The sequence below is a fragment of the Trachurus japonicus genome, chromosome 4, assembly GCF_045865225.1.
Source record: "Trachurus japonicus isolate A0001 chromosome 4, Traja_1.0".
NCBI classification, from domain to species: domain Eukaryota; kingdom Metazoa; phylum Chordata; class Actinopteri; order Carangiformes; family Carangidae; genus Trachurus; species Trachurus japonicus.
The window spans coordinates 6866659-6893811 of record NC_140910.1 but is presented as its reverse complement, the minus strand read 5'-3'; the positions used below and the strand labels follow the sequence as shown (position 1 = coordinate 6893811).

Sequence of the window (27153 nt, the reverse complement as noted above, 5' to 3'; positions counted from 1 at the left end):
AGGTCCCATATTGTTTAAAGTCAAGTTCCCATGTCTTTTCTGTTTGTAGATGAGGTCCAGGTTCTATATCAATACTATCAAAGTGTCAAAGTCCAGAGAGAAATGCTCACAGTCAGTATTCAGAAACTGTGTCTTAAAACCAGCTGTCAGGACTTTGTAACTTTGTGATGTCACAACAACAGTTTCAGCTTTCAACCAGGCCCAAAGCCCCACCCAACAGAACCCACTGTCCAGCTTTCCAGGGTTCGGTTTCTCTGAGTGCTTAATCTAAATGTACTAAACTTTGATTCAATCACTCGGAAAACAGTCTGTCTCCACAAGCTGTTGTTCCAGGAAGAAGCCTATGAGAGGAGATTGTAAAATTACACAAGATGGGGTCTTGTACTTGAAACCACAACTATATCTTCTTATGGAAATAAACCCAAGGGTGAACAATCTGGCCCTTCCAGAACAGGGTATTGGTAACGTTAACAGTAGCATAAGTACAGAATGAGAAAACGCTGTGCTGATTGTCATGTTACTGTGTACATAGATACAATCAAATAGACCTTGTGTGATTAGAAATAAAATTCACAAATTCATTAAAAAATTCATTTAAAAAAACAATATCCCAAGCACACCCACACAGTGACTATGTTCCCAGTGGACAACAGAGCCTCTGATCTATGTTTACACTGCTAAAAGAGAAGATACCAACAGAAATATTAATTGCCCACTGCTGCACAGGAAGAAGCTCTGTGCCAAGGCATCGCTCTTTTAAAACACATCATACTGTGAAATCTTGGAGGGGCTTTTTTTTTTTTTTTTTTTTTTAAATGCGTAGGAATTCTTTCCATGATAAGTATTCAGTGTGGTGGGGAACCAAATCACAAAATGCAAATTAATCACATAGTTACAATATGGCAGCCCAAAAAAGCCACGCAGCTTGTTGTGTAGTCAGCCATGACATGAGGAAGGAGGGGTGAGATGGCTAAATTAGGCCAAACGGTAAATATTTCAGGAAGCCTCATCCATTATTGACGAATGGCTTTACCTTGCTAAGCAGACTACATATCGAGTATCTTTCCAGTCTCCTCTCGACCAGAGCCCTCGCTCTGTGCACCACCTAACCCAGGAAATGTGGGCTTCAAAACTGTGCAACATATGGGCACAAAAACAATAAGAGAAGGTTTTGCAGAATCCACTGTAATCTCTTATAAATTCAATCATTGTCATTTCGGAAGACAATAATAATGCCTCTTCCAAATGTCCGTCATTGAACGTCATTATTGTGCTTATTGTTTATTCCACATTGTAGCAAACTTAAATAGAGCACTTAATTACAAAATGATAAATAAGGAGCTATTTTTAAATCCGGCCTAATCTGCTGCATAAATAAATAAAAGGCCTTGTCCTAAATAAACACCAGGTCAAATTTGCAGAGAGATTATGTCGCCTTCAGAAGTACAGTTCCAGTGCAGGTGGTTTCAATCTGATAACTCCTATTGCTCTGATAAGGACGCTGCAGTAATCTGACAGTTGTTAAATCTTGCAGACAAGTTCATTAATTTGATGTTTTCTCAGGGACAGAATAAAATTAGCTCTAATCTCGACCGCCCTCTTCTGAAATTAAAGCTGTTTTTGAAATATCTGCTGTGCTCATATCACATGTCTTGAAATAAGCCTCCCTTGTTTACTGGTGATTTGCACAGTCACCCTGGGTCCTACGCAGAAGAAATTCATCTTTTCAATAATCCTCTTGTGCAGGGAAGTCAGAGGTCAAGGTCAGCAGCAGAACAGCTGGAAAGGCTTGAACTCAGACCTTCTGCTTGGAGAAGAGCCCCCAAGCTCAAGATGATAAATGATTGAGTGACTGAATGAAACTAGTTTCTACAATACTGTTTCTCCTGTAATCAGTAGTCATTGGTTTCTGTAAAGTATATCGAATCCTAAAGATGCATAAGCTAGGTGGATTATTCAAATGGAGAACTGGATGATCAGCATATCAGTAAAGAAGTTGTGGTTGGGGTACTCACTGGTGGTGTTTCCAGTCATCTGAATGATGCATTTGCTGTCTTTTCCAATCTCCCTTGAATTGAAGGGGCGGACACGCACCGCCACCTTTACAGAGGCCCCTGCCATGGTGCTGTCTTCCTAGCACCCTGGGGTACCTTTGTTAGTGCCCAGGTGGAGGGCCTGCAGGTCTGTAAAAGAGAGTGGTTACAGGTAGTAAATGATGCTGTGTCATGATTGATAGTAATTATAAATATCCCCTTTGTGATTTGACATAAAAGCTGAAACACACAAGAACAATGGCAGAAGAACCCAAACAACAGTGACATAAAACTCACAATATCCCAAGAAACACAGGCAATTCAAGAACCCGAAGACATAGGCTATGACCTGAGGAACCACAGTAAGATGCAAGATGATGTAAGCAATTATAAGAGACAGAAGTGATAAAGGGTGGTAGAAGCACATAGGATGTCTGCAGTTGAAAGTTTAAATCAGTATTGATGTAAAAAAAAAAAAAAATGCAATGTAAAATGCTGCTTAAAAATTTGACAAAAGTGGAATGCCCTGCATAGTTTTTCAGGAAGGAGATGTTATGTTATGTTATGTTATGTTATGTTATGTTATGTTATGTTATGTTATGTTATGTTATGTTATGTTATGTTATGTTATGTTATGTTATGTTATGTTATGTTATACAAATTGTACTGGTCCAATATTGTCGTGACCAGAACAATAGAGCAGGGCAGGGCTGTGGCTGAAACATGAAAAGACCATGCACGGTCAGCTACAGCCCAGGGATATGGATAATACAGCGAGCAGTGACAAAAGAAGTGCAGCAGCAGCTGAACGTCAGGTTGTTTCCCTGCCTGACAATGGCACTGTAACCAGCCACAAATCCAGGCTCTGGCTTCATTCAGCAGCTCCGTTTCATGAACAATTTGTAACGTGTCACTGTCTCCTGAAAGACTGAATATGAACATTCAATTACTATGTGATTTTAGTGTGTGGCGGGCGCTGTGGGTGTATTAAGAGCTACCATGACTCATCATCCATCATCCTAACCCAATCATTTAATGTTTTCATCAATAAGCTTTAACAACAAGCAGTATGATACAAATAGCTTTCACGGCGTATCACAGGCCAAACTGCAAATAACGCAAATATTTCTGTAATAGGGAAAGTGTCATCAAATTTGTTTATGGACACGATTTGGGATTTAGTATGAATATTCAGTTCAAACGAATAGTGACTCAGGCATCTGCCATCACCACCATCATCATCATCATCATCATCACCACCACCATCATCATCACCATCATCACTGTTGTAAATTTGCTGTGTCACCCTGCTTTCTGGAGCTCCTATGTAGATTTTTAAGGTGCAACCACATACTAAATCACCCTGAGAACAAACTGTGGTTGAAAAAAAATACAACAGACTCAATGATACAGAAGATTAAAACAAAGTGACAATGATGAAATTCACATGTTAAAACTGGACCTATAATACCTTGTGTGAAAATACATCTTCATCCCAGCCCCCAAAAATATAAATCTGTATTTTTTTCCCCAGCCAACATCCATGTTCATAATCTGCCCATACAGACCAATCAGCTGATGATGCAGCTCAGATGGGCGGCCACCATCTTCCTGGTGACAAAGGCTAATGTAATTACCATGCCGCTGTGACGACACGTTGATACAATTTTACCTGGTTGTCCATAAAAATACATATTTACCTGGAGGTTCTTTAAACGTGTCAGCAAAGACACGGACCCCAGTCTAACACTGACTGAAGGCCTGTATATGGTTCGGGCTAGAACTGATAGTTGACAGGTGTAATTACTTTATGTATATAAATATAAAAAGATGAGTTATTGCGTCATTTTCAGAGCTTATGTTTCAATGTTTCTTCCACACAAGCTGCACCTCTGCCTGTCGCCTCGTGACAGGGCATTTATCATCCTTCTGCTCGCGCACCGTATAAAAACATTGCGTTAAAACATATAAAATATAAAAAATAACCTCACAGTGGGCTACACACAGCGTGTTATCGAGCAGCTTTACTGTCAGTGCGTCTCTTTACTATCCTTCCGACATTGACAGCCTCCTCAATGGCCGCACCCAATGCCCATCTCCTCCCAGGAGGTTTAACACTGAGTAAATACAGGCTGCCTCATTAAAACCTGCACAGCCGCTGAGACAATGGAAAAATATCGAAAGGAAAACGCAAACCTACCTCCGCAGTCCCACTAACGTCTTGGTACCGTGTAGTGACCCGGGTTAGTCGAGCTCGTCCGCTTTATTATCCAGCCTCCAGCCTCCTCCAGGTCTGGCACTGCCTCCGCTAACAGCCTCTCCTCCTCTCCATGAAAACGGGCAGCGCGACGGTGTCTCGTACCCACCGACCCTCCCTCCCTCCGCCCAGCCTTGCCACCGTACAGAGACCCGGGAAAGGAAGGCTGTTCGCTAGGACCCGCTTTTTCACAACACGGAGCGGGGCAAGATGGCTCTGTTGTCTCCCTGTCTCAACCAAGGATGCTCGAGCTCCACTGAGCCGGTGACATCACCACCGAGGGAGGTAACAGCATCAATGCAGTAGTGGGACGAGAGAGAGAGGGAGAGGGAGAGGGAGAGGGAGGGGGTGTAGACAGAGCAAGAGTTATCCTCCTCTGAAACACCTCAGTGTGATACCTTTTATTTCATGTTAAAAGCAGCAGACAATGTGGTCACATAAATAAAAATTTAATATCTTAGTTTATTTAAAGGCTTGTTTTGAATGCAGTAGCCTGAAAACTGCAGTGTGCATGAATAGGGTTTAGTAGGTCAGGTCGGGGACATCAAGCTGTGACAAGACAAACTGGCACAAAGCAGGTCTCTGCACCATGGAAACTGCCTGTTCAGTGAAGTACACAATATAAAAAATCACAGCAACTGAGGCTGTGAACAGAGGCAGTGGTTATACTGTCGCAGAAATATCTGCTGTGTTTATTTCATAAAGATGCTGCTCCTGTATCCGCCTCTTTCTACAAGTGATGTGAGGAATCTGCATTGCAGAGTGAAGATCTTGTAGTCAGTTCTTCTTGTCATAAAAAGGAAACTGCACAGTCTTTGTTCCATTGAAGTGTCCCGGCCTGCACAATACAAACAACCTGAGACTGAGGAATTCACCCATCGTTATCATCGATTATCTATCTACCGGTATTATTATCACCTGTGCCTTTCCTCATGTAGCTCTGTGTGCGGTTTAAAGCACAGGCCTCGACTCTGCACTGATTTAAATGCAGCACAATCGGATGCAACTGTCCTCTTTAATAGAATTAACAAAAATAAAAACAATTAAGTATTTTTTCATTATCTTGACGCCAACTAAATTATGTGGGTTAGGACACCTGTACCATTGAGGACCGCTTTAATGGCAGACATTTTGATATGTTATAGAATGAGTGAAATATTTTTGTTCAATCAGGTGCCCCAGTGAGCCCTGGCAGTAAGCCAGATACCCCTCTCTTACATCCTTAAGTTACATCATTCACACCTGGTATTTGGCAAAATGATGTTTTAACACTCAGCAGCAGGAGAAGCACAGGTGTTAATGGTTGAATTAATTATGGCTAAATTGGGATCATTGTCATGCTGGAGGCATCACTAATGTAGATAGTAACACTTATGCATTTCCTAACATGTCATAATGTCTGCTGCAAGTGAAGCCAGCTCCTGTCTGATTGTGGGGATTTCAGCCACCATGTAAAGATGTCACATGTTCAACCGCCATATACCTTACATTCAACTAATATAAACAGTAACACAGTGCAGGTGTTGTATTATATGTAAAAGGCTTCATATACAGTACACTGATCAGCCAGTGTTGTGGATGGTTTTGTACTACTATTATAATCCTGAGCTGATCCTAAATCTCCTATTTCCATTGTTCCTTACTATTGTGGCTCATTAATGTATTTAAAGAGGCTTTAAAATAATGAAAATATGAAAAATTAAAAGATGTAGAAAATACAAAATATCATATATAATATCAAATTTTTGAGTGACAAATGGCCGCAAATTAGTGAAAATGTATGTTCTTAAACCCCAAAAAACGGTACATTTGAAAGAAAAAGATACTAGTCGCCCCCCCTACGGTGGCATTTCTCATATCAAAAGCTTTGATCTTGAGTTAGAATTTATTGAAAAAGACTATGTGACATTGAAATATCTAGATTGCTTGCAGCGCATATTACATTTTCTCCAAAAAGAAATCACATCAGGATATAAAAGGGCTTCTATCTGGTCATAAGGGAAGATAAGTCGTATTTGTCTGTGGGGCCTTAAAGAGTCATTAGGGTGAAAGCACCAGAAACGAGGCCAGAGGTCGTTTGTGTAGCAGATTATTGACCTATATATTCTATTGGCAGGTGACATCTAGCGGCCGTAGTCTAATGACGTAGTACAAAGCACGTCACAGTCTGTTTTGGTGGGTGGATGAGTCATCAAAGGCGTCACACAGGAGAATGGTGTTTGCAGCAGTTAATGTTGTTGTTTTCATCCATCCAGCCATCCAGAGGGACTTATTCTAACCAGATCACAATCCTCTCATATACCATGACCGTGCCATAAGATCACCTTCATGTTTATTTACTACAGCTATGAAGAGGAAAGGTCAAAGCACTTTGTGAGATGCTTCAGTGGGTCGTATCACAGGGTTGAAACAAATGACCTGCTGAGGTGAGAGGACACGGCTTCCTCCCCCCAGTGAGAAGCTCTCAGACAGTCATTGAGTTGATTGGAGAGATGAGAGGAGACCATCTGATGTCTCTGTCTCCTGGTGACCTGACCCTCACCGTATAGGTCTGGACGATCATGATGATTTGCTGGCTACAAAGGCTGTTGCTAACAGATCAATATTATCTTAACACTGTCAGCCATCTTAAGACAAATAATAGAGCATAATATTAAAAAAATATGTTGTGGTGTGACACAGTCTGGATCCTGAACAGCACTTTTGCTTTTTTTGTCTCATTTTATTGAACTGTATATATCTTACTTTTCTTTTCTTCTTTTAGTTTCTTACTGTTTTTAGTTTTTCTTTTGGCTCTACTTGTTTTATCCTGTGCTTTATGTTGTTCTAGTGCTTACACCTCCTATTATTATTTTTGTCATTAATTGCTTATATCAGTTTACATCTTACTGCTTTCCTCTTGGTCTCAGCTTATGTTATCAGCCAGGTTCTCCTATTGCCTCTTGGGTTGCCTGCTTGGGCTCTGACGGGCTTTCTTTTTTTATCACTGTTGTTGCGTTCTGCTTTTGTTCTCATTGTGTCAGTTTTTTTTTTTTTTTTCAAAACACTTTCTAAAGGTGACACATAAAAAAGAGGAACTATTATTATCAATCAGCTGCCTGAAGTCTTCTACCTCTTAGTTAAAATCATAAGTGGGGCGTGTGAGAATTTACCCAGCTAGTATAAGGAAAAAGCAGTGAATCCATTGCAGCAGTGAGGGGTATTGAACAGGAACTCTCTATCTGGTGGTAGGATACTTTGGCTGCTCAGGTTACATGCTGAGTGAAACACAATGCAATTGTGTTTGGTGACCTTGCTCTTTGCACAGTCCTACCATTCCTACTGCTCACTCTCTCTCTCTTGGACTCATCTAGTTGGTGTGTAACATGTCTCTTGGGCCCCCTCTGTCTCTTCCACTTCTATCTAATGCTGCTGCTTTATTTAATTCACCAGCATTAAGATTTCAAGGTCTAATCCATGCACTGAAGGAATATGCTGCTTCAAGTGTTGCACAGTCTACCAACCCAAGAACATACTGTAAGATGCGAGTGTGAATCACAGCAGATGAAACACGATGATGTCACTGCTGTGAATCACCACATACTTCATGTGAGTTGAGGCACTCCCAAAAGCACTTGTCCAATCTGTTTTAAAGTGAACATGGCCAAGCTGAAGGCTCAGTTTTAGAGGTGAGCATGAAAGGAAATGTGTTGGGATTATTTGGGTGTTCCAGCGTCCACTACAGGAAGATGCAGGAGGAGCCTGTGGTATTGTTTCTGCACAGCCTTCCAGCTCTGCCCTGCCATGTCTAAATTCAGTCGCACAGAAGCCTGAATAATTTATTGGTTGAGTGAGCGGCTGCCTTGAGCCCAGTGTGACAGACATGTTTTCTTAAAGAGATGCTTGTGTGTCTCTATCAGAGCATGCAGAGCACCCAGCTCCCGCCCTAATCATCTCCAGCATGGAAACGACAGAGGCAATAATATCACAAACTAAATTGTAAATGTTAAGTTTATTCTCTGAATGGGAGGTCACTCCTCTTCTCGTGGTCTGTAGAAAGGGATACTCACTATGAAGAGAACAATATTTTTGCAAATGCTTTTTGAAAACAAAATAAATTCAGCTGAAAGAAATTGCATTGCAGACCAGTAACACATCTAGGAGTGCAACCATATCCAAAGGATGCATACAAACACAACTAGACACAATGATCACCTGATCATTTTTCATCCACTTGGGAATGAATCTTGATGGTTTCTCTTTCTGAATGATGTAGGACAGAGCTATTTTTAGCCACGCCATACACTGTGAGGGCTGGGTTGCAAAATCTATAATATTACATTATTAGTGTACTTTATTTGTGGATTTGATTATTGGTATTAAAAGTTTAAAAATTATAGGTGTTTGTAAAATACACCACATTACATCCACATACTGTCTGTGAGAAAAGCTCCCCCTAGTGGACTAAAAATAAATGGACTGTGTAGAAAGATGAGCAAGGTAATGGCAAAAACACATTACACTGTAATTAAACTGATTGATTAAAGGTCTGACTCATCATTTAGGTCCCATAATTACTGCTGCCTCCAAGCGTTCGTATCAAAAGAACTTGCAACATGACCTCATGTCTATAGTGTCTCAGTGGATCTTCTCCATTGTCCACAGTTTCCAGGCCAAATTCTTCTCTGGAGTAGGTTCTTCTTTTCCTGGAGATCGGTGCCATCCACTGCAGAGGCCCTGAAAAACAATTGGGGGGAAAAAATGACACAATGAGTTTCTAAGTTCTTTTTTATATTTAAAAACAGTGCCATGAACGCAAAGTGGAATTCTTGTTATAAATGTTTGCTTTTGTAATACTGATTTTGGCCATAGGGGGGGTGAAGTGCACCACCACCTACAGTAGGTCTAAATCTAGGCCTTCATGTAATCCTCAAGCTGATTTTTAAACTCTCCATGCACTTACACAAAGTACACGTGTGTTAATAAGTTATACAACATCACTGTTTCATCCCATTGCTTTAGTGTAATTTGATTTATTTGAAGGTTTTCTTTGAGGAGTGCTTTGGGAAGTAAGTTAACATATAACTAACTAAACATCAGTTCAAGCTCTGTTTGATGGATGAAAATGTAATACTCTACCATTAATTTCAGGCTTTTTCTTAATTTTCATTTTTTCCTCAGGGCACAGTCAATACATGAGGTGAATATGCTAAAGTACAGCCTGACTGAGATGGCAGAAAGTTAACTTGTAACTCACAGTATATATACAGTATATTGGTTAAGGTTTCTTTTCGTCTTCAAAAATGACCCCCAAAACAAAACAAAAACAATTCACTTACCTTTCATCATTCCACATTTGATATGTAAAATACCTGTCCAAAGAACAATTTCACAAAGAAAGAGAAACCACTATTTGACTGGATTAATGGAGAACAGTTTATTGTAGAGTTCAGTGACACATTGGAACACCATCATCATTATCCTCACGTTTCCAACAAAATCTCATGACAAAAGGAAAGAAAATCTCTCAGTGACATACGTATTTGGTTTTTACAGGTAGGTAGGTGACATCTCACTGACGTTTCACCATTCACCACATCACTTGCACTGCACCGACCACTCACACTGTGGTCACCGCAACATTTACCACAATTTATATCCACCACAGCCACAGGGGGATGACTGGCTTTGTGTGTCCAGCTTAGCATGAACAAAAACAAACAAACCCGTCCACTTTCCTGAACATGGAATGAAAAACACAGACACTCATAGCTGAAAACCTCAGTAAATGAAGATGTTCTCCTGTTGCTTATATTGCTCAGATGACTGTTACTCAGAAGGCAATACCCTGCACAGAATAATTCATATGTACAGTGTAAAACTGTGTTGAGAAAAGTTGTTAAAATCACATATCACAGAAATATTATTCCTCGTCTAATTCAGGATCACACATTTGAACCGGCTTGATCACTAACACCGCAGCCTACCTTTCTGGCCATGACAGGATAAACACTCAGAACCAAAATAGCATATTGTAAATGACACTTGTAAAAGTACAACTTCTGCTATGTAGTAAATCATTTTTTTCCACTATTATGGACTAATTAAAAGTTTGTATCACTAAAACACTATTAAAATAAGTCACTACTAATATATGATTAATTGGCTGACATTTCGCAGCACCATTCAGTGGTAACATTACAGTACTGAATGCACTGTATTATAACATCTTGATGTATTTGCATGGATGGACATACAGGTATGTCTGACTTCAGTACAGTCTTAAAGCTGCTGTTACCCTGCCACACCATGCATAGTGCACAGGATCAATGCCTGGTGTCTCCACATACAAAACATAATTAGGCCATTGTGTTGTTGTGTTGTTGTGACTTCAGTTATAAATGTGACACATCCAACTACTTGAGTGTGACTAACCCGCAGCAGCCTAGTACTGTAGTTGCTGTGTGTGACTTAAGGTGACCAGTAACTAATTAGACTACAAGTTTAGTCATTTAAAGTCCACTGTGAATATAAGTGGCCTCTGTGTGATATGCTTCAATGTCATTTTGCAATTTGACAAGCAGATTTTGAAAAGTTAATTAGGAGAAGCACTATTTATTAAATATTCACTGAAAATGTAACAACCCACAAAGTCCTTTATAAGAACATATAAAGTCAGATATTAAATTTGAGTAATATTTTGCTTATCTTTTTTTTTCATGATATGTCATATGGCAAAAAAATTGGTATTATTAATTCTATTTAATTATTTCTGTAAAATGTTCAAATGTCATCTGCATGTTTTTTAAAGAATGAGGAAATGACTAGTATTTGCATTTTTTATGATGGTTGGCGAAGTTACTATTCAGGGAAGTATGATCTCATTGAAAGGTTACTTTGACGTGCTGAACTGCTCACTGAAAGGGAGGAGGTGTAACTGAAATCCTCCAAATACACAAGTTAATGAGGAAAGTGTTGTCACTAGCTAGCTAACACATTTTGGTGCAGAAAACAATTAAATGAACATTTAGAGACTTGTGGAAATATACTTCTTTGTTGTCTTGCTCCAAGTCAAGTATTGTTACCAATTTCATCTTTGTGCATCTTTTCCAGAGATAGGCCGGGAGGTATTTAGCTTTGTTTAGCATATAGACAGGAAGTGAGACAGCTAGCAGGCTTCCCAGGTTGGCACAGTAACAAAATTGGCTGTTTGCAGGTGTACTAGTGACTAGCTTGTTGGTCAACAGCAAGACAAGTCTTAGTTATGGTATGTTTATGTATAGCGTTGATTTTAATCTGTTTCAAGTCTTATGCTAAGACACCGGTTATCTCTGTACTGAATGCACAGAGATAAGGCCTGGGTGTGAGCAAGGCGACAAACAAGTGTATTTCCACACATCCTTTAAGAATGAAAAACACAGAAGTGTGTTCATTATGATGTCAAACAGTTGGTTTGAAAGGCTTAAAACTTGTGTTAAAAAGCCATGAGCATAGCTCGAGCCATTGTCACTTCTTCCTGGAGTCACTGAGGCACTACCTCCTTCAACGAGGCCAGGGCTGAATGGATTCGGACGTGAAGCCTGTTCTCAAAGTCGTAGCCTGTGAAATCCTCCTGAAAACACAACAGATACATTCTTGTAACATGTAATAATAAACTATGTGTGGGGAAAATATAAAAATAAATGTTAATCCAGACAATACAATGTGACTATTTTACCTTTGCTTGGAGTAGCAATGACCTTCCCTTTCCCACAGTCTGGATTTCACAAAAAACAAAGAAAAGGAGGAGATAATGATAAATGAGCATGTGGTCTCATCAGTAGAATTCACTTTAAAGGCAGAGCAAAATTATTAACAGATTCAGCCTGACCTCTGGTTGTGCAAGGAGTATACATCCCAGTTCATAGACGGCATATGGTTGAATGTAGGAGTTGATCTGTCGTCCATATTCATCCCTAGCAGCCAACTGGAATGACTGGAGCAGAGACAAAATGGATGCACAAAGCAAGATGAGTCATATAACTAGACTAGATCATCTGCATCATTCAGCGCTCTGTGCAGAATCATACCTGAACAGCATCTCTCATATTTCCATGACATTTGTGAATGGAACCAAGGAGGAGATGTTTCAGGCCTCGGCATGAGGCTTCGTCTACAGTCTGTAACACTGTCCAGACACAAGAAGACATCATCACACAGGGTCAAATCAAATTCTCAGACATCGGACTGCAGCAAACCTGGTTATGCTGGTGTGAATCATGTAGGTTACACTCACCCTGGTTCATTATCTGCAGTTTAGACGAGGAGCAGTTTGGAAGTGCTTTCCACAGATACAGCACTTCAATTACACCGAGGATGCATAGCTCTCTGGAGGGTGACATCTTCCTCAATCGATCAGCCTGCAGATGGAAATCGGACAGAGTGGCAACATTTTTGTGACACACTCGGGCTCGTGAAAGAGAGAGAAAAGGCGGCAGAGTGTGTAGCTTTACTCACCCTTTTGACAGCAAACTGCTCAATCTGGTTGTTTTTTCTCTTGAACAGCTTCTGCACGTCTTTGAAAACCCCACTCGCTCCGTCCAGGTCACCAGAGGCACCCTGACACACTGAAAGACGACAGGAAAGGACTAGCACACAGAGTAGGAGCATCTCAGCAGTGTCAACACATGTTAGTGTATGTCAGGCCTCACCTCCAGTCAAGTAGGCGTAGTAGCACTGTGACCAGCGGGACTCGTTCTTCAGCCTTTCAAACGACCTGTACGCGTCCTCAAAATTCATCTCTATCATGCTGCACCAACCTGACGCCATGACAAGCAAGACAGAAGGAAATCAAGTCATCGCTGCACCGTACAGCATCAGTATGTCACCACTAACCAGATGAGAAAACACACGTACCAATCTCATAGAGACACACATGCTGGATCTCTCTTTGGTCTGATGCGAGCTCTAATGCATCATGGAAACAGGCCAAAGCACTGTTGATATGGCACTGGGGACAGAGGAGAGAACACACACACCAACAGGTAACGCTAATCATGTTTGACGGACACACATCATGCATATGTTGAATGAGAGTTAGATAAATAGATGGTTGATCAGATGTTGGTGAGTCCATGAACTGATTTACATGCATATTAATTATATATGTGCTCAACATTGGTTGCTAAAGTGTATGATGGGAGATTCCTTTCTCATAAAAACAGATTTGCCTGCAAGTGTTTTCAGTCAAAATTACATACAAACACAAATAAACTAAACTTGCTATCTGCCAAACACTACAGTCATGGTTTATTCTGTATTATAACCAACCCTGAGCCTGCTGTACATACCTCTAGCCGCTGAACGCGTCCTTTAAAGAACATGAAGAGCGATGAGTTGGGATAAACCACAGACTTTCTCTGCAGAATAGCTTTGGCCTCCATGAGCCCTGCGTGTGTGTCAGATCCATCCAGAGCAAAGAAAGGCAGCACTACTGTGTGGTACCACAAGAGGGCCAACCTGAGCAACACAACAGACAGACTCTCCTCAGAGTGTAACATGACACTGGACATATGTCAAATGTAAATACAGCATAGATCTGACAGACAAAACGGCACTGACACATTGATTTGCATCTAACTGCTTGACGATTAATCTATCATCAACTCTACAATATGTATGAGACTGAATTGTTGAATGGGGCAACACATTCATTAGTTTCACTTAGTTTTAGAATTATTTATACTTTTGTAACAAGTTGCACTTCAAACTATGTGATAGATGTTGTGATACATTTTTCTGCTTCTTCAGGGCAACAAGCTGTGCACACAACATTACCACATTCTGTAAAGTTATGGCAATTGTAAGAGCTATCAGTTGTCTAATTTTAATATACAAACAATATTTCCAGTATGTTTGGAGACGTTTTGCTTTGTTGCTGCTAAATGCTCCACTAGGGACTTTCTACCTTTGGCTGCATCCTCTCCCTAAACTCAGAACACTGAACATTGTGCACACAGAGCATCATTTTATGCACAAATGCAGCGCAGTCACGTGTGCAGCAGTGTCCCCCAGCATGAGGAGTTTGTGAGTTTAAGAGGAGAAAAAGAAGGTCATCTATGCACGCATCGCTGCTATGATTGACATTTCCTCAACTGACCAGTCACTGCTCAGGGCCGGGCACCAGTGCAGGTGAAGAGATGGCAACAAAAATACACTGAATCTGTCACATGCAAGAGGAAATAAAAAATAAGTGTCTTTTACAGATGTGCGCATCTGTAAAAGACACTTATATGCTTGTTTACCTAATTGACCTGCTTTGAGAAATTTGCTGCAGCCTGTAGGGACGGCCTTAGACGAGTGAATGTCCTGTACCGATTCTATTGTTGAAAGACACAAAGTCTGGCTGCTGATATTTTTTTCTTCAGGTTGAAGTAACCTATTTTTTTGACACATATTAAAATGACTTATTTTTTCCTTATTGTTAACTGATGACTTAATTTATACCAGATGTTGTTTGTTCTTAATGTTAACTTAAATGGCCTTTTGTTATGCACAGATTTTGTTAGTAGGGTCCTCAAAATTTTTTTGCCAATGCCCCAGTTTGACCTGGGACAGCCCTGCATTTGCTGATGGAGAGACAGTGAACAATCAAGTCATGGTTCAGACCAACCCTCCATAGATATGCGGAGTTACATTACAGAGTTGGGTGATAATTATCTGTCTCTCTGTGAAGTCATACTGAGCTGAGCCTACTCACGTAGCGAGCGGTGCCTTCATGTCCTTGCTCTCGCTGGCGTACATGAGGGAGGACAGGCCCTGGAGCCGGTCACCAGGAAAGCCCAGCAGGTTGATGATCTTCAGCAGGTGTGGTGGTACCATGGAGATGCACAGATGGAAGAGGCCGTAGCCAAAGCTGACGGAGCCCTTGAGCCGGTCCAGGGCCTCGGGCGTCACGGCGTTCTCCACTGGCGCGTTGTGGTTGGCGTTGTCTGTAGAGACAGAGTCCTGGTTGACAGAGGGCCTCCGCTGACAGGTCTCCTGCAGCTGGCTGATGTCACTGTGGCACTTGTTGTACATTTTCCAGGCCTTACGAAGAATCCAGCCTCCTTTGATGTACGCTGTGATGGGATATAATCAACACGAATAACCCTCAACTAGATTTCAATGTTAAAGAACAAGACAGAATTCATTAAATTATTATTTTAAACAATAAATGATTATAATCAGTCAAACTGCATCTTACATCTGTGAATAGATCAAACCCAAAGACTTTAAATTGACAATAAAACAGAAAAATGTGTGATAAATAATGACCAATAATGACCAATAAATAATTGTTTTTGAATCTTTGCGTATTTTTGGGGAGGTGTTTTGTATAAGCCCATATAGGGGTTTTAACCTCTCCCGCACTTACTATTCTTGTTTCATTTCTGTATAGTAAAAAAAAGGTTGTGACAGCACTCACTTTCAGTTAAACACTTTTTAATTCATAAAAACTGTTCGGCAGCAAGAAAGTTTTGATGAATTAAATAAATTAAAAAGTGTGTAACTGAAAGTGAGTGCTGTCACAACCTTTTTTTACTTTGATTTTTTCGGACTGGCACCCGATTTACTTGTTCATACGTGGAGTTGAGCACGCCAAGTCTGCTGATTACTCATTTCTGTATAGATCACTGTTCTCATCCTGCAAACACTGTTGTATAATGTTTTTGATGGTTCTCTCAGGTCTGACAGAATAAAATACACAAATTTATATGTGAAAGCCTGCGTTACAAATTTGGGATATCGAATTAGGCAAAGATTTAGCTGACAGGGATCAGAGATATGCTGTTGAGTGCATTATGGGGAATGTAGGATCCTGTGTTTTTGAGGCTTGACCCATCCTAAGGTTATCAAGTCAGAATATCTCAGACCTGTGCTACTTCATTTCTATTTTTAATCTGTCTCCTGTAATCAAACATCTTTATGATGATTAACACACCTGTCTGTACATACTGTAGGACTGTCTGACAAAATGTCCTCATTATGTCATATTAAATCACATGTGTAGAGATGCTCATGATTACAGGCTCTGCACTGTTTATCTGCAGGTATGCTGCTCTGTCATGTCTTGTTTCTTTGAGTTACAGAACAGTGCAGACAGACACTGCTGTGATAACACTGTGCTCCAAATACTGTTCATTTGATTACCAGAAAGCTCCTGTTTGACAAAGGACAGCACGGCGAGGTACACCTGACAGTCGGCAACAATAATCTGTCTCTGAAGGCGGTCCACGACAACAACGCCTGACCTCTGGGAGTCCATCTGTAACACACACACACACACACACACACAGATTCAGTAAGCAGTATGCACATACACTTGGCAGCTTGTTTCCCCAGTGGCTGCTGTGTGTTCCCGCAGCTGTGACCACAGGTTTCCACGTTTCCTGAGTGACCCAGAGCTGCTGGGTGGGCTGCCCCCATGCAGACTCCCCACTCAGCATGTTGATTACATTTCATGGAAGGAACTGATTGAATCTGTGAGTGGGTTCGGTATGATCTCACTGCTGCCAGCATCATTAGGCCTGATGCCGAGGACACAGAGCATTGTTATCTGTTCTGTAGCCTCCTCTGGCTGTGGTATCAGAGATGACAGCAGCAGCTGAAACATGTTTGTTCACACCAGTGAAAATCTAAATGTGTGACTTGATGCTATCAGTATCGGATTTCAGCATCACTATTATCCGTGCCTTCTAACAGTCCACGTACGTATTACACTTCTCCACCTCCTGAATCCATAGTTTCACACTCACGCTCTTCTTTATCTTGTTTCTGATTGTCTCGATCACTCCAGCGCTGTCATTCTCGCACAGTTTCTCAGTGGTCCTCAGGTCATCACAGGCCAACTGCATCTTCTCCTCTTCAAATGTCATCATGGCATTCTGCAGTGAAATACAGCAAAAAAAAAAGTCCTTGACTGATATATGCAGTGGATTATTATCATTACTCTGATATTAAATTGTCTTGTCTCACGGAGCAGATTTATGCTTTAGCTGGCTTACGATTTTGTAATAAGACTGAAGGATTGTTACGTAACACTCTTTAAAAAGCAGACAGGGACAAAGGGCTCTTTCTGCACGACAATGAATGGAGGAACACGGTGACATCTGTACAGCTGTGTGATTGAGGCTGCAAGAGACACTACCCAGCTGCCAGACTCAGAAAATCTTTGCTGTGATGTGGCTTGAATCTTTAGAGAATCACATTCACACACACGAATGAAAGCGGAAACTACACTACATATTACGCATTTTAATAGATTGTTTCACATTAGCTTGTGTAATATTCGCTGCATCTATGAAGGCCTGCCATGATGGTCAGACGTCACCTCCCCCACTGCCTTCAGGGCCGTTTAGCATCCAGGGACAGAGGATGACATCATCTATAGCTTCATGGTGTCGGCACGAGAGGCAGCGACAGGGCGTCTGTGTGTGTGTGTGTGTGTGTGTGTGTGTGTGTGTGTGTGTGTGTGTGTGTGAGAGTGACCACCACGCTGTGAAAACTCTCCCCTCCTCATCAGTGATGGATGCAGCGTTATAGTAATGTGCCTCTCTGCAAGAGCAATGCTGTGAGGAGGATGCATCCATTACGTTAATGGATGGAAAAGCAAAGGAGAGGATGCCAGTGGTGACAACAATGCAACCAGTTTGACATATTGTTTTATCTCATGCCCTGACACTGTGATGTGATGTGATTTTCCTAGGGGGGCAAAAAAAATGAACAGTGACAGCATGGGCCTGAATCTAATTCTGCGGCTCTATCAGTTATACTAATAGCTGTTTTTATTTTTGCGTTTCTTAACATCAACTGATATTTCCTCTGGCATCTTAACTGATCCTTCCATCACCAGCTGAGTGTTAACTCACCAGGAAACTGACAAAACTGGCCCCAAAGCTCATCAGTGGGCTCTGGGTCCTGGAGAGACACAGAGAGAGAAATCACAGAACAAATCAGACACTGGACAGAAGTGAACATTTTGTTGATGTACAAAGTAGTTCTAGCTAAATTTTATCCGGGAATTCATCATTTGCATAAATAAGAGGATCAGCTGATTACTTTTGCTGCTGGAACAAGTCAAGCATGAACATGGGCGTGATCTGGAGCAGGGACAGATGTCAGGGTCTGACATCTATGTGACATGGAGAGAGCAGCTACTCACTGTCCACAACAGCCTTAGATAAAGGTGAAATACACTAGTGGATAATCCCTGTGCCATGACCTGTTTACATGAGTATAGTCTGTCAGTGGGAGGCTGAGGGGAATCTCAGGTGAGTCTGACAGCTGGAGGGCACAGACCGTCACTCACTAATAAACAGGCTCTAAGACATGAAACCTCCCACAGCAGCCATTCATTTAAAATTGTATTGTAATTTATGTGAAGACATAAGCTCAGTGGCTGTATATAGTGGCACAGTACATGCTGTACTATTTATGTCCACTCAGGTGTTTTATACATTATATTTGTACCATTTGCCCTGCAGGTTTAGGTCTGCAGCATGCTCTGGTAGATGGTGTGACAGTAAAGTCATAAATACCTGTATCTCCTGAAGAGCTCGTCGCTTTCCTTGAAGCCGTTGTTGAGCAGCATGTTGATTCCTTGCAGAGCCATCTCAGCATCATCTATGTGCTCTGCCTTCTCCTCTACCTGCTGCTGCTGCTGCTGCTGGGACTGCTCCGGACCCGCCATTGTTTATACCACAGCGCACAGGCTGCTGGATGAGACCAACGCGATGGAGGAGAAAATATGATCTGGATTCTTCTCTGAAACAAACCCGCATTGGTTTATTTTTCGCTGATGGAGGACACGAGTTTAAACAGAGACGCGCCTCTGGTCGGCTTAAAGAGGGAAAAAAATAAAAGAAAAAAACCCGCTGTGCAGTTTCCGCAGGCTCCAGACGTCTGTGCAGCTCAGGGATAGGCCACTGATGCTCACACTTGCTCAATCACACCACACTCCAGTCATTTACAATCAGCATTGTACTTGCACACGTCTGAAAGCGCGCACACGAGCAAACGCACCGCTGTTCATCAGTAAAAAATCAGCCAGCCGTCAACAGCTTCTCCCCCCTGATACTCCCAGCAGCAGCATCCGATGCATTACATAACGAGGATCCAGGCTGCTGTGCTGTGCTGCTCCGCCAGCCTCACGTAATGCACTCGTCAAACGGCCTGGCGTCATAACGCACGGCGCATCATCGCGGGGAGGATGGAGGGATGGAGTCCGCTGAGGCGAAGCTGCATCCTGTCAGGCTGCTGTCAGCCTCCGGCCTGCAGGCTGTACACCCCGCCCCCTCCTCCGACCCTCAGCCAATTAGAGGCGCAGACCGAGCGGCCCGCAGGAGCAGACGGACAGACGGACGGACAGACAGACAGACAGGGGGTCACGACCCTATGGTCACGACTCATGCAGCTGCAGCCTTGGTTTTCTTTTATTTCCTCTTTTAAAGTTATTTGTCTGCAGTATTGCATATTAAAGGCTACATCAGAGGATTATGACAAATATGATCACATAATCAGTTTTGTTTTTACTCTTAAAACAGTCACATGCACTGGGCTGAAAATAACCTGTGTTTATATAGGGTTTAGAAAAGATATGAATAGAATAGAATAGAATCCATATTTACTGTTACTGTACATACAGACACCTAACAATATATATAAAAAATTAAATGCTGATTTATCCTTTAATGAGGATTTTTATGAATCTTTATCAGTCTATTCTGATGTTGTGATTTACACACAATGTAAATACAGTGCAGGTTTTTGCAGTAGTTGAGTTACACCAAAGGAACTAAGATGGCTGCACATTTTGGCAACAACAAAGCAGGTAAATAATTCAACCTTTGTGAAAACACACATACAGATGCATCTTGGCACAGACAGTGGGTGGTTAAATGAAAACCAGATAATTCATGTTCACCATATTAAGTTTGCTGATGTGTGATGCATCTCTAACCCATGCAACCAGATGCAGCCCATGATAGTTCGACATGTGGACAACTTTGGCACTAATCTCAGGGTGATACCAGAGGGTCTTGTCAGGACAATATTTCCATGTTGTTATTTTTGGTTTATTTACTGCAGTGTTTAAAGTAGCACTCTAATCATTTTAATTAAAGGACAATACATGGCCAAAGAATGAGTATAAGTTAACAAATTGTGCATACCATAACAGATCATTCGAAACAAAAGGAGACATGACTTGGCATGTGAGAAATATTTTGGGGTGTTATCTCTACAGTACCTTGAACATTAACACAAAAAGTGATCAGAGGCATCAACTCTGGGATCTCAGGTGTGATGTACTGGTGATAACAGCCCAGTTATTTCTTCTCGTAAGTTAGCATGGCTTCAGCAATGGCTTTCAGCATTCACACGCATTTTCCTTATGGAAATGCTTTTTCTAGTTGATATGTCTTTTACAAAATTCACAAACCATCAGACATCTGTATGCCCTGCATCAGGAGGAGCAGGCAGCACTGGCAGATGCAAAGATTCAGTGTAAGAAGAGAAAGCTGCAGGATATGAGAATACATTTTTTTTAAAAACTTGAGAAAATTGAAGCTGGAAATCAAAAAACACATGAATAGGCCTGATTATGAAAAAATAGCCTAATAAATATTGTTAATGTTTCATGTTTTTTGATTATTGTAAATGTAATGTATGAAACACATTGATTTCTGATCAGAGTGACTGCCGACTTTACAGATAAAGACAACAGAATCAACTAAGCCTGGCTGTTAGCCTGGTCTGGAGCAAGCTAGCTGCAGAGAATAAATCACCATAATAACTTGACGCCCACACTGGATAAATTTAACCTGCTTTCGAACAACCGACTTGAGGCTAAATTCAGCCAGGATAACCAACATATCCGGGCTCAATCCCTTATCTACAGTAGGTTTCAAACAACAGGCGACCAGAAAAGTCAACAACTGAATACACTTTGGACCATTTACAAGGGGCGGTGCCTCAGCGCAGGGACACTGACCTGGCCAAGGAAGCATCTGCAGCGCTGAGCCAGTGTGTGTGGATTGTCTTCACAAACACTCAATAAAAACTGACATGGAAGCTGGTGCAGCGGTCAGTGCTGTGAGGAGTAAGAGGGTACTGATTGGCAGTGAAGTCCGTCCTGCTGTTGTCATCATAAAGGATGGGAAAATCCATAAGATACTCTCAGACAGCAAGTCCTCTGGAGATGTTGGCTGTGAGGTAAGAAGATTAGGCTGATCTTTCTGCAGTACAGTGAGAGACAATGAAAGACATGTTTGTCTTTTGAAGTTAAAAGGGCAAATGCATTGAGTTACAAGTCTTAATCTGATTGCACTCAAATATTTGACTGATCCATTTGTTCTGAGATATGCAACCCACCTGTGATTGTAGGTGTTGGATGTGGGGGACAGTGTGGTGATGCCAGGCATTGTAGATTGCCATGTTCATGTGAATGAACCAGGACGAACCTCCTGGGAGGGTTTCTGGACGGCTACGAGGGCTGCTGCAGCTGGAGGGGTGACAACCATTGTAGACATGCCACTGTAAGTTGGAAACGGCCTCCTCACATCAGTGCAGTCACATTTTCTCCTGCAAATTTGGAGTGTGATATTTTAATGCAGATTTGATCCTTTTTTTTCCTCCTATAAATATTTTTTTTTACTTATTCTTCTTTACAGATTGTTTCCTTCTCCTTAGAAATTCACATAATTTATGATCAAGGATTAGCAGTTAGAACATTTTTTAAAACATGCAAGTGGTTAAAATTATTACTGTTGTATTGTATAAACAAGTAATAAAATAAGATTGTAAAGATCAGTTAAAACAGGACGTGTCTGCCTTTGTAAAAGTCTGAGTTTTGTTTTTCTGTATTTCTTCAGCAGCAAATCCATGAAAATCCCAAAGTTCTAATTCCCCAAAAGCGTTTTAAGGCTCCGATGATCTCAGCTCATGGACTTACAGATGAACTAACAATGCATTCGGCAACGGAACATTAGATGATTTTAAGTTGCCAGCCAATATTTTTATTCTCCACAGAAATAGCATCCCTCCAACCACCACACTGGGTAATTTTCATGAGAAGCTGCGAGAGGCAACAGGGCAGTGTTTTGTGGACACAGCTTTCTGGGGTGGTGTAATTCCCGGCAACCAGGTAGGATTACAGAGAACAGCTTGGATGAAATGAACTAATTCTCAGCCAGGCTGTACTGAATTAAGTCTTTTCATAGCTGGATCTGCGGCCCATGATCCACGCAGGAGTGGCTGGCTTCAAATGTTTCCTCATCCACAGCGGGGTGGATGAATTTCCCCACGTGACCGACTGTGATCTCCACGCAGCCATGAAGCAGCTGCAAGGCACAGGAAGTGTCCTGCTGGTAACACACCAATCGCAGCATCCATTACATGTGCCACACTCTGTGACTGTTGAATCCACACTGTCACATCTTTTACTTTGTCTCCTTCAGTTTCATGCAGAGCTGGATGTTCAGCAGACAACAGACGAGACCGGCGGTAAGAATCATCTTACATTGAACAGTAGATGATCTGACTGTGATATTTATACGGCCACGTTTCAGAGTGTGTTTCTCTCAGAGTCGCAGCTTGTTATCAAGCAATGCAGGCATCTGTTTGGGGCTCCTTCACAGCCACTGGACAATTTGCGATGACATGTCAGTAGGAAACCTCCCTTAAGGGGCCCCATGTCATTCCCTGGACCTTTGCAGTGACAAGAAGCAGTGCCTGCACATAAATACGAGATTTAAAGCTCAGAGTAAAACAAACCAGCTGTAACTATCTGGCCTTGTCATCACTATTTTCTATTGGTGTTGATAGAACATTGATTGGAGGGGCCTGCTGCCATTTTTTGCCTTGGCCTCAAAAAACTCAGGCATTGCCACTAATTTAATTTTAAACAACGGTTTATGTAAGGGCTTGACAGCACTGACGACTTAATGCGACCCCGTCACATTAATATCAACTGATGACTGAGAGTACAAAATTACTTTCCTTTTACCAACTCACAAAAACACAATTTAACTCCCCTCTTTTTGGATCTGATTTATTTTGTTTCTAATATTTTAGGTTCAGTTCACCCTATAATGAGCTTGTACAAACTGGTGGTGAAGTTCTCATCTGCAGGGATATATAGGAGTGATAGCTGCTAAAATAGAGTATGTTTGGAGAATCAAGTTTTATGTCCAATAAATAACAACACATAAGATGTAAGAAGGAGTTATAATCACCATAGCGCTGCTATTATACTAGTATAGAGTCATGCTCTTGTTTGTTTAACTTATTAAAAACTGAGTGAGGGGTTAATATTGATGTTTTTCAAATCCTTAGACCCATCTCAGTATTCCACCTTTCTGCAGTCCAGGCCAGATGTCATGGAAATCGAGGCTATTCGCACTGTCACAGAGCTCTGCCTGCAGTACCAGTAAGACCCTCAGCATGCTCACAAATAACCAGAACACCATAGTGGATAATTGTGAATAGGATTTGTGTGTGTGCGTGCAGCACTAATGTCACAGTCAGCTACGTTTCTCTGCTCCAGGGTGCGCTGCCACATTGTTCACTTGTCCTCTGCAAAACCACTGAAGCTGATCCAGCAGGCGAGGCAGGCCGGAGCCCCCTTAACGGTGGAGACGACCCACCACTACCTCAGTCTGTGTGCTGAGAACATACCTGCAGGGGCCACACAGTTCAAGTGCTGCCCCCCCATCAGAGGCTCTAATAACCAGGTAAATGGGGCAAGAAGCAGAGCGGATGAACATTTGATTTCAGTTTGAATCTCAACATACTGGGCTGTACTTGCTTGATTATCCATTGTTTAGTATTTTACAATTGATTGTGCCCCATCAGGAGCAGTTATGGTCAGCACTGAAAGCTGGACAAATCGACATGGTGGTGTCTGACCACTCTCCCTGCACTCCTGACCTGAAGAGACTGGAGAGTGGAGACTTCACTCAGGCCTGGGGAGGAATTTCCTCTCTACAATTTGGTAACTAGAGATGACATGTTTAATTTTTTCTAGTGGTGCAACAATAAGTAGTTACCTCCAACATGATTTCTAATGCAACATAACGTTACACTTTTATATCCCAATGACCTAGCAGTGATATTACATCCCATCAATCAGCCTACATCTTGACTGGTTCTTTTGTTCAAATAAATTGACAGGGCATCAGCAATTTTCCAGGATGTCCAACTTCCAAATTCACTCAGCACACTAATAATGACCATTGACTGCATTCATGTCATGTCATAGACATAGAGACCATAAAGACGAGCAGCCAAATGGTCAAACATTCACATCAGCTTGACAATTGTAATTTTGAATGGGATCTTAGCAGATTTCCTGATTACAATAATCTCTCATTCAGTGCAGAGAATTGCATTAGTGCTAATCTCTGACAAGTTGGTGTGATCAGATTTAAAGCTGCAATACAACATTTTTAAATAGTAGGACTTAAGTGACAGTATGTATGAAGGGTTTGCTTGTAGTGACCTGTGGTGGTGCTGCTCGTCTCAGCTCTGCAGTGAGATTTGAGTGTTTTTTCAACTCATTGGTTTTGGTTTGTTGGCCCAGAACATCAGGATCAGGTTTACTGCTGCAGCAGGCAGCTCCAACAAACCCACTATACTATACACTTCATCAGCATCAACTACTGGACTTAGACACACAAGAAGCTGGTGAGCACAGTGGGGGCGTTTAGCAGCAAACAGACAAAGACTTTTCTCAGTGTGGAGCACGCAAGAGCTAAACCAACAGGGAATATTAGACTTCTGCAGGTGTATCATAAACAGGAGCCTTCTTATTTCATCCACCATTATAATTAGATTTACACCCTTTTAATTCTGCCACCAAGCAGATTCAACTAATTGAAAAGCTGCACACTGTACTGGTTTAATTATTAGTTAGATAATCATTATGCAATAGGCCTATTTCAATGAAACACACACACACCATCTCACTCTGCTGACAAGTTGTGAATGCAGCAGAGACATATATGACGCTAATGAAATTAATGACGCCTGACAATTGGCATAATTAAATCATAATTATCCACCAACACCTAAATTTAGGATTGTCCATAGTACTACATCTATTGGCAGCTGCCAGTACCTGTTTATTAGCCTGACAAAATCAAACTTTCCATTTATGCATTTATTATTTGCAGCTCACACTGTCTCCAAATTGTATCAAAGGTCATTGGCTCATTAGCATTTGTTGAAGTGTCAGTGCCTGATTCACTTTATCATCTGATTCACTCTCCTGGAGAGAACAGTGATGATAACAGGTGACGCTTAGACATGAATCTGCTCATTGCACAGGGTTTTTGTAGAGAATCTAAACGATGAAGACCACCATCACTGCAAAGTCTCTCCACTGCTGCTGTCACAGAGCCACAACAGCTCTCACATATTTCACCGTCTGTGGAGCAGATCCAGGATTTGTCTTGATGTGACAAATCCTCTCTGCTGCTCAGCTGGAGAACACACTGGCTGAATTTCACAGGATAAGACAGTCCTGTGCAACAGTGCAGGACTAATTTATGCAAGTTTTTGGGGTGGATTAGATGTTACCTCCTTCCCCCCCTCCAACTATAATCGCTGTGACGATCTCCCTCACTGGGCAAAGTGCACTGGGAGGTAAACAAGAGCTGTGTGCCAATTTAAAAGACAGAACAATCATTTACTGTGGTGGTCACAGTCCGACTATAACACAATCTTGCTATGTCAGTGTTCAGTATCACCTGCTGCTATTGTATTTATATTTACACATGTGCCCCAGACACTAAGCAACATATACATATTTTTCTGCACTGGGACTAATAAAGGAATTTCTTATTTTATTTAACCTTAAATCCCTGTCATGATTACACTCGTAAGACAGGATTAATGAATGCAGGGGTGGACATTTTCCATGTTTCACTGGTGTCAACTCAGCCTCCATGTGTCTCATCAGGCTTGCCTCTGTTCTGGAGTTCAGCCAGTAAGAGAGGCTTCCAGCTGCCTGATGTAGTGAGGCTTCTCAGCCAGAAAACAGCCCAGCTGTGCAGCCTTGACACCCAGAAAGGTAGCCTCTGTCCCGGCTACGACGCCGACTTGGTCATATGGGACCCAGAGCGAGAGTTTGAGGTTTGTACAAGTTTAGTCAATCACATTAACAACTGCTAAACCCTGAGTCCGCTGTGTTTCATCTTCTGTTATACTTCACAGATTCAAGAAGCAGGCATACACCATAAAAACAAGGTCAGTATATGTCAGGACACATCTCATGAGTTAACTGTGTTATGGATCAAGCTCATGTTTTTGACCGTATGATCGTGTGTGTGCAGATAACGCCTTACCTGGGCTTTGCACTGCAAGGAGTGGTGTGTGCCACCATCCTGAGGGGACGGCTGATCTACAGAGAAGGCTCCTTCAGCCCCGAGCCTCTGGGGAAACATCTGCTCATCCCTCAGAGGAAAAATCAAGCTCAGCTGTGAAGAAAGAAGATGTCCATCAATTCATCATATCTCCAACACCCTACGTTATCTAAAACATTTTAGATTACCTTTGTAATAAGACTGGAAACACCTGCTGATTTAGCAAATTGTTAAGACATTTTAAACATTTAAACAAAGCTACTAATACATTAGCAAGAGAGTGTGCTTATAGATATTATGAGCTGAGTGTGTGTGGCAGATGTGATGGGAACAACATAAACAAACTGTGTAAATCCTATAATTGTGCCACCAGCAGATGCGTGTCCAACAATGTGTGTTTACAGACCTAGAATGTTGCATATACAGTATATCAAACTATATGACAAAGAGTAAAACATATTAATTTGATTGATTTTCAGACTCTCTTTAAAGACTAAATTGT

General features: G+C 41.6%; 3 protein-coding genes across 35 annotated transcripts in view; 1 reads left to right on the top strand and 2 right to left on the bottom strand.

Moving 5' to 3' along the window:
- kif1aa (kinesin family member 1Aa) overlaps positions 1-4524 on the bottom strand; it is a 43014-nt gene extending 38490 nt beyond the window's left edge. For all 33 annotated transcript variants that reach the window (XM_085773569.1, XM_085773571.1, XM_085773574.1 and 30 more), the window contains exons 1-2: positions 4234-4524; positions 2016-2183 (exon numbers count right to left, since the gene is read on the bottom strand). In XM_085773569.1, the coding sequence (XP_085629695.1) occupies positions 2016-2121 (106 nt within the window). In that variant the 5' untranslated portion in view covers positions 2122-2183; positions 4234-4524. The remainder of the gene's footprint in view (positions 1-2015; positions 2184-4233) is intronic.
- Positions 4525-9686: 5162 nt separating this feature from the next.
- Positions 9687-19523, bottom strand: LOC146988355 (tetratricopeptide repeat protein 39C-like). Its single transcript, XM_085773568.1, has 14 exons — positions 18828-19523; positions 18159-18207; positions 17046-17174; positions 16441-16555; positions 15008-15368; positions 13599-13767; positions 13165-13258; positions 12960-13067; positions 12766-12875; positions 12545-12668; positions 12339-12436; positions 12140-12244; positions 11987-12025; positions 9687-11881 (listed from the first exon to the last, which is right to left on the bottom strand). The coding sequence occupies exons 1-14, from the start codon at positions 18977-18979 to the stop codon at positions 11792-11794; spliced, it is 1743 nt and encodes a 580-aa protein (XP_085629694.1). The 5' UTR covers positions 18980-19523; the 3' UTR covers positions 9687-11791.
- A 1741-nt stretch (positions 19524-21264) lies between these two features.
- On the top strand, positions 21265-27123 carry LOC146988354 (allantoinase, mitochondrial). Its single transcript, XM_085773567.1, has 11 exons — positions 21265-21501; positions 21673-21824; positions 22318-22432; positions 22509-22655; positions 22746-22791; positions 23623-23716; positions 23834-24020; positions 24142-24280; positions 26249-26421; positions 26503-26535; positions 26622-27123. The coding sequence occupies exons 1-11, from the start codon at positions 21355-21357 to the stop codon at positions 26769-26771; spliced, it is 1383 nt and encodes a 460-aa protein (XP_085629693.1). The 5' UTR covers positions 21265-21354; the 3' UTR covers positions 26772-27123.
- The last annotated feature ends 30 nt before the right edge of the window (positions 27124-27153 follow it).

What these genes read in the sequence shown, in the direction of transcription:
- LOC146988355 (XM_085773568.1), bottom strand. Translation starts at nt 18,979, where the DNA reads ATGGCGGGTCCGGAGCAGTCCCAGCAGCAGCAGCAGCAGCAGGTAGAG. An exon ending in GAAACAAGATAAAGAAGAGC is followed by an intron (nt 16,556 to 17,045) that starts GTGAGTGTGAAA and finishes TGTGTGTTACAG; the next exon opens with ATGGACTCCCAGAGGTCAGG. An exon ending in TACTCCTTGCACAACCAGAG is followed by an intron (nt 12,026 to 12,139) that starts GTCAGGCTGAAT and finishes TGTGAAATCCAG; the next exon opens with ACTGTGGGAAAGGGAAGGTC.
- LOC146988354 (XM_085773567.1), top strand. Translation starts at nt 21,355, where the DNA reads ATGGAAGCTGGTGCAGCGGTCAGTGCTGTGAGGAGTAAGAGGGTACTG. An exon ending in ACCATTGTAGACATGCCACT is followed by an intron (nt 21,825 to 22,317) that starts GTAAGTTGGAAA and finishes TATTCTCCACAG; the next exon opens with AAATAGCATCCCTCCAACCA. An exon ending in TCAGAGGCTCTAATAACCAG is followed by an intron (nt 24,021 to 24,141) that starts GTAAATGGGGCA and finishes GTGCCCCATCAG; the next exon opens with GAGCAGTTATGGTCAGCACT.